Source organism: Hipposideros armiger, unplaced genomic scaffold (genome assembly GCF_001890085.2).
Source record: "Hipposideros armiger isolate ML-2016 unplaced genomic scaffold, ASM189008v1 scaffold_14, whole genome shotgun sequence".
Lineage (NCBI taxonomy): Eukaryota > Metazoa > Chordata > Mammalia > Chiroptera > Hipposideridae > Hipposideros > Hipposideros armiger.
In genome coordinates, this window is record NW_017731364.1 from 2,944,955 (window position 1) to 2,957,073 (window position 12,119).

General features: G+C 36.5%; 1 protein-coding gene across 3 annotated transcripts in view; it reads left to right on the top strand.

The window, feature by feature from the left end:
- The window catches only part of VPS8 (VPS8 subunit of CORVET complex), a 255,460-nt gene that overhangs the window by 140,054 nt on the left and 103,287 nt on the right, over positions 1-12,119 (top strand). For all 3 annotated transcript variants that reach the window (XM_019668968.1, XM_019668980.1, XM_019668973.1), the window contains 5 exons: positions 132-251; positions 1,419-1,475; positions 5,814-5,896; positions 6,634-6,718; positions 7,580-7,678. In XM_019668968.1, the coding sequence (XP_019524513.1) occupies positions 132-251; positions 1,419-1,475; positions 5,814-5,896; positions 6,634-6,718; positions 7,580-7,678 (444 nt within the window). The remainder of the gene's footprint in view (positions 1-131; positions 252-1,418; positions 1,476-5,813; positions 5,897-6,633; positions 6,719-7,579; positions 7,679-12,119) is intronic.

The following is a 12,119-nucleotide window of genomic DNA, read 5'->3' on the forward strand; positions in this document are numbered from 1 at the left end:
TGCACAGTCAATGAAAGAATCTTTTCATGAGTCTTCAGTAATGAAGTTTCCCCTCCTTCTAATTGTATATGTATTTTTTTTTGTTTCAAACCAGATATTGTATTGAATAAATGATCTCTTTTGCCCATCAGGTTATGGTGGAGAATTCAGATTTTACTCCCTCACAAGTAGGGTGCCTCTTTACATTCCTTGCCCGGCAGCTTGCAAAGCCTGATAACACCTTGTTTGTAAACAGAACCCTCTTTGATCAGGTGAGTGTCTTTTACAATGAGAGCTAAAATTGTTTTTATTCTATTACTGTTTACAGAAAGGTTCATTGTATTACATGGTATCTTAGTGTAATAGCTTGTCTGATAAGTGTGTTATGTAGGAGGAGCCTGTTTAGGTTTCAATTTGGATCTAACTTAGGTTTTTTGTTTATTTGTTTTTATGATGTTTATGGGTAGTATGATTTTGCCTAGTAACTTGGTATCCTAGAAGTATGGTTTGTGGAGAATGTAGAGATTCTGTTCTCTCGGTTATTCTTTTGCTCCAAATTGCCTAGAATTCTTTGCTCAAGAATTTTCCAATTTAAGAATCACCCATCTCACTGGTAGTAAGACTATTATGTTGATAATCTGGAGGAGAGGTTACTTTTAGAAAATCTGAATTTACTTACAAATGACTTTTGACTCTGAAAGGTATCTCCTAACCCCAGTTAAGTAGCTCCTATGTATCCACAGGTGGCAATGAAAATACTTTTTTTTAATCTGCAGATAAGTGCTAATAATGAGTAGCACTTATTGGGCACTTCACAGCACCAGGCTCTATTCCAGAGCTTATATGTATATGTTAGCTCAGTGATCCCAGTAGCTCTGAAATTAATATAGTTGTTATCCCATTTTGCAGATGAGGAAACCAAAGGCTGTAGAAGTTAAGAGTCACTCATCCAAGGTCACACTTAATAAATGTTATTACTAGCAACAAATGTCATTACTAAGTTTGATGAGGTTAGAATTCAAATTTAAGTGGCCTGACTCAAAGTTCATGCTTTGCTTGGTCCCTGGTATCAGGGATCTTAAAGTTAAGGTGTATAGATGACACTGCCTTTTAGTCATGTTTCTGAACAGTAAAGAAATGTGTGTAAGGGGCATCCCAGCCAGGACCCCCTCTCGTTTTGAGAGCTGGAACTTTCTGCTCTAATAAAACTATCCTAAAAAAAAAAGACATGTGTGTAAGATACATATTAAATTGTAGCATACCTGAACCTCCTGTGCTAGACACTGGGCCACTCAGTTTGGGAGATACCGTGTACCTGTGGTATTTGTTATGGCTGAGTGTGAATGCAATGGTGATATAGAAAGGGTAGTTGTTTCCATCGTGACAGTGTTATGGCATGTATCTGGTATCCAATAAAAAAATATGTTTTCTTTGACCAGGTCCTTGAATTCCTCTGTAGCCCTGATGATGATTCCCGACACTCTGAAAGACAGCAGGTATGAACTACTAGAACACTTTTTGCTACAGTGGGAAAGATGACAGAGGAAGCCAGAAAGAACCCTTCTGTGCTAGGCCTCACGAGTCATCAGGGGAAAATGACTTGGGCCAAACCCTACTACTAAGCTAGAGAGTGAAACCAGAAAATAGTGTGGATGGTTGTTAGAAGTACGTGTGTAAGGAGCCTATATCAAACTACATTCTTAGGCAGACTGGACCTGTCTTGCATTCAACATGGCATCAAAGAGAATACTTCATCCTGCACATGTAGCGACCATTGGCATCTGTTGTATCCTGCTTTCCACCAGTGTCATTAATCTGAGATAACCACTCCTAGCTGCAGTGGCCCTGAACCAGGGAGACTGCAGGGTCCTGAGTGGGGACACTCAACTTTGGGAGTGCCCCAGCCCCACTACATTAGGGTTCACCATTTCTGGAGACTAGAATCCATCTGTCCCTCCACTAATCACTGCGAGATAGTAACTGATTACCACTTCTTTCTACTTACGCCACTTTCTTGAGGGTCCCTTCTAAGAGTAGAATTCTTTAAAAGTTTACTCTATATAGTTGTGAGCACTGCGAGTCAACCTATTTAAAATTAATAGCCAGACTTTTGTCAAATAAGCTACAAAAATTAAGTACTTGGAGAGCAATGCTGATTTTTTTGTGGTAATAGCACACAGCTGGGAGGTTGAGACTCAGATAAAGAGCATAGGATAGCATAAGTGACCCCTTTCCCAGCGCAGCTGTGGCCCAGTGACTGGTGCAGACTATCTTAGGGAAGAGAACAGCTGCTAAAATTTTAATTATTTCTTAAATTATATTAAAAACAAACAGTACTGTGGACCCCTCATTTTGCCCTTATTTCTTTATTGGCAGAAGAAGTGGGATCATGGTTTGCATGGCGTTGCTCTATAAAATGATAAAAACTTTTCCTATAACTGACCAAAGTAAACAGAAATAAAAACCAACTCTAAATGTAAAAGCCAAACCTTGACAAGTAGTCATCGTATAATAATATTCTATTATTGGGAGCCCCCTTGGAGATTATCTAGTTTTTCTACTCATTTTAGAAATACTGAAAACTGGGAAAGTAAGTTGCTCAAGGTCACAACTAAGATTAGAACCCAGTTCCTTCCCTTCTAATCCAGCACTCACTCCCTTGTACCCTTTGTTATGTATCAAACTTTGTTTATGCAGTATTTTTGAGTATTTTCCGGTGGTATGCTGATAAAAGTTTAACAACTGGTTCCTCAGTGTAGGTCTGATATGAATGTTGGTTGATATTTTCATTTACATAAATGAAAGTGCAACAGTGAAAGCATGTCAGAACGTTACTTATTCATCCGTGAAGTGACTTCTTTGCTGAATCGGATAGCAGTTTTTGAATGCTAGAAAAATAATTCCTTAACTTTTTTGTGTTATTTACAATATAATGACTACAACATGCACACTTTTAAATTTGATTGCCTTATTAACATTATCTCCATCACTTTCTTAACCAAGGATTGGCGAACTTTTTCTGTAAAGGGCCAAAGAGTTAATATTTTAGGCTTTGTGGCCATATACGGTGTCTGTCACATATTCTTCTTTGGTTGTTTGTTTTACAATCTTTTAAAAATGTAAAAAGCCCCGATTTACAGCATTTTCCAGTTTCCATGGTGTAACTACTGTCATCATGGCTGATTTCAGCTTACCAACACGTCACTAAGTATAGAGTTGGGAAGAGATGCACAGAACACCCTTATGTAATATTTCCATCATAAGCATTCAGTTACAGAAACGAACCTCAAGAGCATACACAGTAAAATGTAGTAAAATAATTAGGAAGTGGCGAGTTTTGAGTATTAATTACATTTGTTTTTAATTTATTTAATTGTAAGTTTATATCACTGAATTTTTTTTTTTAAGATTTTTTTTTAAATTGGGGAATTGGGGGGATGGGAACAGTGCTGGGAATTTGGGGGAAGGGGAACAGACAAGTTGCTATTGTTTTGTTCTTCAGTCTAGTTGTGGAGGACATTGCTTCACTGGCCCAAGTTGGCACCATCATTGCGCTCTTCCTGAAGGAGGCAGATCAGTCGCCGGCTTCTGGACGGCCGCTCACACTGGCTGCTGGCCGCTCACACTGGCTGCTGGCCGCTCACATTGGCTGCTGGCCGCTCACATTGGCTGCTGGCTACACACGGTAGCCCATGGCAACCCACTGCCACAGGTGCTGCAGCCCATGCCGGCGCCGGCGACTCACAGCAGCCCAGCTCCAGGTTGAGCTGTTGTTCAGCATCTTAGCTGTGGAGGGCAGTGTCACTGGCCCTCATATGTGGGATCCGAACCGGGGCCCTCTGGCATCCCAAGCCAGCACGCCACTCTGCCGGCCCTATATCACTGAATTTTTAACAATGGCTGTATTTAACAACCGACTTAAAAAATTCCTAAAAATTTAACAGTCAGCTCTAGGGAGTTGGTAAGACTGACTCCACCCAGGGCATTTGTATTATGTTTTTCTTTTTTTTTATTAAAGATTTTTATTGGGGAATTGGGGGAAGGGAAACAGACAAGTTGCTGTCCTTTTGTTCTTCAGTCTAGTTGTGGAGGACGCTGCTTCACTGGCCCAAGTTGGCACCATCATTGTGCTCTTCCTGGGTGAGACAGATCAGTCGCTGGCTTCTGGACGGCCGCTCACAGCAGCTGCTGACCGCTCCCACTGGCTGCTGGCTGCTGGCTACAGACGGTAGCCCATGGCAACCCACTGCAGGGGCTGCAGCCTATGCCGTCGCCGGCGACTCAGGGCAGCCCAGCTCCAGGTCGAGCTGTTGTTCAGCATCTTAGCTGTACAGGGCACTGTCACTGGCCCTCATATTGTGGCATCCGAACTGGGGCCCTCAGGCGTCCCAAGCCAGCTCTTAACCAACGCGCCACTCGGCTGGCCCCATTTGTATTATGTTATTCCAAATTGAGGCTTACAACAGATGGGGTTGATTCCATAGTTGTTATATATAACAGTACATTATAGTACTCAAAATGGATTAAATTAGGGTTCTGAAATGTAAAGTTTGGATAGGTTTTATTTCTTTTCTGCCTTTTTTTTTTTTTAACTTGAAAGTAACCAATTTACTATGTTAGAAAAATACTTTGTTAAGTGGTTTCCTGGAGTTCTGAGAAAGGTCATGTTATTCCACGTCTTAAACTTACATATAAGGAGAAAACTTTCTCATATTGCTCTAATGACTATGTAATGATTGCATTGCATTTTGAGGTTTATTTAAAAATATTGATAAATCTATTTCAACATCCCAGTCACCTGTTTTTTATTCAGCTACTTAGTGTGGTAAAATTGTTTATATAAACCCTAATGATTTTGTTTGTTTTTTATTGTGGTAAAATATATATACCATAAAATTTGTCATTTTAACCAGTTTAAGTGTATAATTCAGTGATATTAAGTATATTATCATTGTTGTGTGACCATCACCAACATCCATCTACAGAAGTTTATCTTCCCAAACTGAAGCTCTGTATCCATGAAACAATACGTTTCCCATTACCCCCTCCCCAACCCCTGGCAACTAACATTCAACTTCTGTTTGTGAACTTGACTACTTTAGCCATAACATTTTTAAGGTTCATCCATTTTGTAGTGTGTGTCAGAATTTCATTTTTTTAAGGCCAAATAATTTTCCATTATATGTATATACCATATTTTGTTTATCCATTTATCCATTGATGGACATTTGGGTTGTTCCTTTTGTGAATAATGCTACCATGAAAAACCCCAATGTTTCATTAGAATAAATAACATGTAGACATGGATGCTACCTGTGGACCATAAGACATAAAGAAGCATGAGAACCGTAAGACATAAAAGCGCTAGACAAAAAATCATTTCTTCAAAGGTTTCATATGGACATTTTTAACTTAGTGGAGGGTCAATTAGATATTCTAATAAGACTTTATTTGCAAACACTGTGGTATTCCTTCCATGTCCGAAAAATAGTCATTTATCCTTTGATAAGACTTGCAATCTGATCAACATTACAATGGCAGTCTAACCCATTATACTGGTGGTACCAAAAAAATAGAAGTCACACACATGACTTCTGTTCATCTTTCGTTATAGGTATATATTGAACATTACAATTTTAATATACTTTTTTACTTTCTTAAAATGTGTATATGTTTTTTTTGGCTCCCTCTGTATATTTGAGAGTCAAGCCAAAACCTCAGCAAGTAATAACACAAAAGAAAAAAATTTATGGTTTGTGCGGCTGAATGGACTCTTAAAGAGCTAATAAAAGCAGATTCCAAAGTGTTTTTGCTCATTTATTTTAAATGTTCAGGTCCTTTTAGAATTGCTGCAGGCTGGAGGCATAGTGCAATTTGAAGAGAGTCGCCTCATCCGTATGGCAGAAAAAGCAGAGTTGTAAGTTGTTTTCAAGCCATATATTAGTTAATACAGCTATTAAGTTACATTTCTTTAACTTGAAGCCCAGCTTATTCATGCATTGCCATTTTTTTAAATTAAGAAAAGCTATGCAAATAACAACAAAAAACTAAGTGTGAAAACTTTTGCCTTTCAAGTCTAGAAATTGGTAAGATTTGCAGAAATTAACAGTGAGTAAATTGGAAGTGTTTGTACATTTGTTTTAGTATACAAATGAATTAACAGCCTTATGATTTATTATTTTAGTCATTTTTTTACTTACAATTCCCATGGTATTTAATAGATATTTAACAGTTATTTATTGTAAACAATGCAGAATTTAACATAGCAAATAAGATGCAATTTGTTAAAACTACTGTTTATCTAGTGGTTAAATATTTCATTTGACATATTTAATTCTGAACAGAGAAGCATAATTAATTAATTGATATATAATATAGTAATTATTTTTATGTGACACATTGTTGCTTTAACATTTATTTTGTATCCCACTTTGAAATTTCTTATAAACATTATATTAAGCAGCATATTAAACCTATCTTTTTAAAAATGGCAGATATTCATTCCATTAGATACTATAACTTCATTAACCATAGAAATAACATTTACTATATTTATTTTTCTTAATACTAACCTTTATGCCTGAGCAAAGTTCTTGAAACAATAAACTAATAACCACTTGCCTGTTAATAAAAGTTTTTCCTTTTATTTCCTAGCTATCAAATTTGTGAGTTTATGTATGAACGAGAACACCAGTATGACAAAATTATTGATTGCTACTTACGTGACCCACTAAGAGAGGTGAGTTAAGAGCCTGCTTACCCTTTTTACTTACTCATTCCCCTCTACCCCCTCATTGAGTAGAAATAACTACTCAGTAGGTATAACTATTCAGTAGAAATATTTGGACATGTGTATGCTGATTCAAGGTTTTCATTTATTCAGTAGGTTTTTATTGAGTGCCTGCTATTAACCAAGTATACATTGATAATTAAAACAGATATACATCCTGCAATTTTAGAACGTATAATTTAGTGATGGAGATTGATGGTAAAAAACCAAATATATAATTACAAATTGTGATGAGCGCTAATGAAGACAAAGTGGATGTAACTTTGGAGGATAATGGGGGAACTGACATACAGAGCAGCCAGGGAAAAAAATCTCAGAGGAAGTGATATATAAACTGACTTTGGAATTTGAGAAGTTAGTCAAAGAACCAACAGAAAAGGGTTCCAGGGTAGGGAACCATATATGCAAAGGTGGAGGAAAATTTTGACACGTTCAAGGAACTGAATAGAGATCATATAAAAATGCAGGGAAGATCAGTATAAGTGGCGCATAACAGACAAAAGCAAGAGTGATTTGAGATGAAATTGGGAATGTGGGCAGGGACCACCAAAGACAAAAGTATGATATTCCCTCATTAGGGTAATGAAATTGAGACCAAAATTAACTGCAACAGATAGGCAACTTTTAAGCATCTACCCTAAACTTTAAACAATTTTTCTCTTTAGTGTCAGCTTTCCATCAGCTAACTATCTCCAAATGGTTTTCCATCTCCAAGAGATAGACATTTACTAAGACTAATACAGATAATAAATAGGGACTAAATATTGCTTGAGGATTAAGGAATAAATTATGTTGTCTTATGCTCCTCAGGAAGAAGTCTTTAACTACATCCACAATATCTTATCTATTCCTGGACATAGCCCAGAGGAGAAGCAGTCTGTCTGGCAGAAAGCAATGGATCATATTGAGGTGCTGATTCAACACAACTTTTTAAACTTCCCCATTTTTATGGATATCTTCCCAATTAGGTTTAGGCTAACTAAGTAATGGCAGTCATATTATGAAGGTGATTTGCTTGCTGATTAACATATTTTAGAGATAATTTATTCCACCTCGTATTTGTATTCATAATGCCTGTGTCATATACAATTCATTGTATCACGAATTCTGAAAATAATCCATGTGCAACCAGCTAGTTGACAAGCTGGAATATTAGTGAGTTTTTACAACATTCTTAGAATGATTCAGCGAGTACTCCTGGTCATTTTGTCTGATACATAATGGGAGCCATTCCCCCCACCCCCCATCACCCAATGGAATTTCAGAAACATTACTGCAGTGAGTTTTTCTCTTTGATATATTGCCCTTATGCAACAGGACAATGATTCTGATTTTGTTTATGAATGCTATTTTACGAGAATGCAGAAGTTGACATTGAAACAAAAAGTTCTTTTTTAAAAAACATGCTTATGGATGCCTGAACGGAGAGACTAATAATGTGTGATGAGCATGTGATTAGAATGCATTCTGAAAAGGGGCCCCAAGATCACTCCTCACTTTAGTTTGCTTAGGCTCGTAATATACAATATACCTCAGAAACCAACAGAGCTAGCAAGTTTGTTGACATTTATTCTGTTTTATGAGTCACTGATTATTGAAAAAAAAAAGCCATAAAGAAAGATGCTGAAGGATATCCTAGTTTTGGAAATATTGTTTTATCTACAGAGCTTCTTTCCTCCTCCTTGTAGCAAGGATCGGGTGATGGAGTAACGAACTTCTAGTGATGGGTTTACAGATGCAAATTATTCAACATGTTTTAAATTTTTTATACATATGAAAAAATGATGAGAAAGGATGAGCTCTGAAACTCTGAGAAAACATTGTTATGTGAACACTTTGTTCTAGTTCCTGATGGTTGTAAAGTTTAGAAAAATCAGAAATGTGAGCATCATCTGATGTGAAACATCTGGTGTGAAAGAGGTAAAGTCAGTCATCAGATGTGTGGTCTGAAGTACTTTCCACACTTTCATCTATAGGATTGAGAATATATATGTATATATATGTTATTTAATGTTATGATATTCCTGCTAACAAGATGAATATATCTTGATGAAAGAATGCAAGAAAACCTTCCCCTGTTTTGAGTTATATCTTTTTTCCTTTAATCATTCTGTATTCTTTTTCCTTTCATCATCCCCTTTAAGTCTCTATGGTTACATTATGGCTCATTCTTCATTTCCCTCCATCTGCATTATGTGGTGGTTTGAGCACATGGACTCCAGACATCCAAAAATGAAGCTAGCTATCTCTGCATAATGTGAAACGTGATGAATTAATCAATGAGCAAACAAATTATTCAGCAGAAAACTCATACTGGAGAAGCAAGAAGTATTTTTGCTGCACAACAATTATTTCTGCTGACGATATTCCCCACATCGGCACATTTTTTTCACCTTGAACTTTTTAATGTCTCTTAAGTCCACAATTAGAAATACATAGACTTTTTTTGTTGAAGGATTCTGTGATGTAAATAAAATCAACATTAAATATGTAAGGGTAAAAGTCCTCATAATAAAGTTTCCTAATGGAAACTTTAAATCCACAGAGTACAGATTAGTGTTCCTTGACACTTTTAGGGATATAGTCCTTTTTTGAGAATCTAATAAAAGATCTGGACCTATGCCTCCAAATATTATGCATGTGCACAGGTATGTAATTTTATTTACAGTTTCAGGAACCCATAGACCCCCTAATTGCCATTCTTTGATTGGGTCTGTGGATTCCAGGTAAAGAATCTCTAGCTTATATGGTTTTTCCAATATGGACAAAATATGTTTAATTTGATTTTTCTTAAATGCTTTTTTTATTGTGAAATATAAAAAACATCCAAAAAGTACGTAAAACAAATGTACAGTTTAATGAAAATTAAAAATTAAACATTCCTCGCCCAGATCAAGAAATAGTTATTTTCTGTACCCCTGACTTCCCGTGCGTCCATCCCTGATCACAGCCCCTGGCCTCCTGGAATGTACCCATTATTTATTTTTTTCTGATAATTTCTTGCCTTTCTACTGTTACTCCATATGCCTACATCCCTAATAATTTATATTTTTGTTTTGCCTGTTTCTGAACTTTATGTAAGTGAAGTTATACTCTTTATTTTCTTTTTTTCTCAATATTTTGAGAAATTGGTACATTTTGTGGTATGTGACTGTGGTTCATTTTTATTGTTGTATAGTATTCCGTTTTACAAGTTTATCATAGTTTATTCATTCTATTAGTGGACATTTCAATTGTTTCTAGTTTTTAACTATTAAAAATAGTCCATCCATAATCATTCTTAGATATGCATCTGAGCACAGCCACATGCATTTCTCTAGGCCAGTGGTTCTCAGTTTGATCCCCAGTCCAGCATTGTAGCATCAGCTGAGAATGTGATAGAAATGCAGTTTCAGTCTTCACTTCAGACCTACTGAATGAGAAACTCTGCAGTAGGGCCCAGCAATATGTTGTTTGTTTGTTTGTTTGTTTGTTTTAAAAGATATTATTGGGGAATTGGGGGAGGGGAACAGACAAGTTTTTGTCCTTCAGTCTTACTTGTGGAGGGCACAGCTAGCTCACCTCCAAGTCCAGTTGCCACCTGGCTGGCCGTCAGCAGCTCTTTGCTGCTCAGCTCAAGGTGCCGTGTTCAGTCTTAGTTGTGGGTGGGCATAGCCCACCATCCCATGCGGGAGTCAAAATGGCAACCTTGTTGTTAGGAGCATGTGCTCTCACCAGCTGAGCCATCCTGCCACCTGTTGGCAGCTCAACAGCTTCTCAGCTCGGGCACAGCTCACTGGCCCATATGGGAATCCAACAGGCAACCGTGTTGCTCAGAGCTCACGCTGTTAACCAACTGAGCCACTCAGCCGGCCCAGCAATATGTTTTAATAAGCCCTCCATGTGGTTTTGAGGCATGCTAAAATGATAGCCTCTGCTCTAGGGTCTATAATTGCCAATTAATTGGGATAAGTATCTTAGACTTCACCAGATGCCGGTCTTGAATGAAAGTTTGCATTGGCTCTATTTCCTTGCTAGATTTCAAAATTTTGCCAATCTAGTGGATGTGTAATGATATTTCATTATGTTTTAAATTTACATATCCTTAATTACGAATGAGATTGAGCGACTTTTCATGTAATTGGCTATTTACATTTCCTTTCTGTGATGTACCTGTTCACGTGTTTTGCCCATTTTTCTATTAGAACATTTCTTGTACTTACTGATTTGTAGGAGTTTTTATGTATCCTGGATGTTAGTCTTTTTCATATTCACAACATGTGAATATCTTTTCCCACTCTGTGGCTTTTTTCTGTGGTTCTTTTTTAGAAAAGTTTTTTTTCTTTTTTAAGTAGTCAATCATTTTTTTTCTTCTACACAGTAGGAGAAGTCCTCCTATATTATTGTGTAAAAGCTTTCTTGGTTTAAAATTTTTTTTTTCATCTTTAAATTTTAGATCCATCTGAAAACAGTTTTTAAAATATGGTATAAGGTGGGAGTGCCATTAAATTTTTAAAATATTTGTGCCCAATTTTCCCAGCACAGTTATTTAAAGGTGCCTGTCTCCGTTGCTCAGCAGTACTACTTTGTCATAAATATATCAAGGACTGATATGCTTGGTCTGTTTTTTTGGGCCCTCTTTTGTTTCACTGTTCTATTGTCTGTTATCAGTACCACACAAGTATTTTAAATATTGTTGCTTTATAATAAGTCTTGATATCTTTAAAAGACTATTGGCTATTTTTGACCTTTTGTACTTCCAAATCCATTTTAGAATCAGCTTGTAAGTGCCACCAAAAATTTTTTTAACCTTATACTTCTGACAGAGATTGCATTGAATTTATCAATCATTTTGAATGTAATTAACATCTTTGCAGTATTGAATATCCAATCTATGACCATATGATATGACCCTTTATTCATTATTTTTCTATAAAGTTTTATAATTTTCTCTATGGAGCTTTTTCCATTATTTGTTAGATTTACTGTCATAACTTTATATTTTTAGCATAACAATGCTATCATAATATATATAAAGATATATATTAAAAAACATATCAAAAATATATAAAGATATTTTTTTCATTTCCAGCATAAGTACAATATTTACTATAAGGATTTCTGTGACAATCATCTATTTCTAGTATGTTAACAGGTTTCTTTTTTTTTTAAATTTTTTTTTTTTTATTTTTTTAATTGGGGAATTGGGGGGATGGGAACAGCACTGGGGAATTGGAGGAAGGGGAATAGACAAGTTGCTGTCGTTTTGGTCTTAAGTCTAGCTGTGGAGGACGTTGCTTCACTGGCCCAAGTTGGCACCATCATTGCGCTCTTCCCGGGTGAGGCAGATCAGTCGCCGGCTTCTGGACGG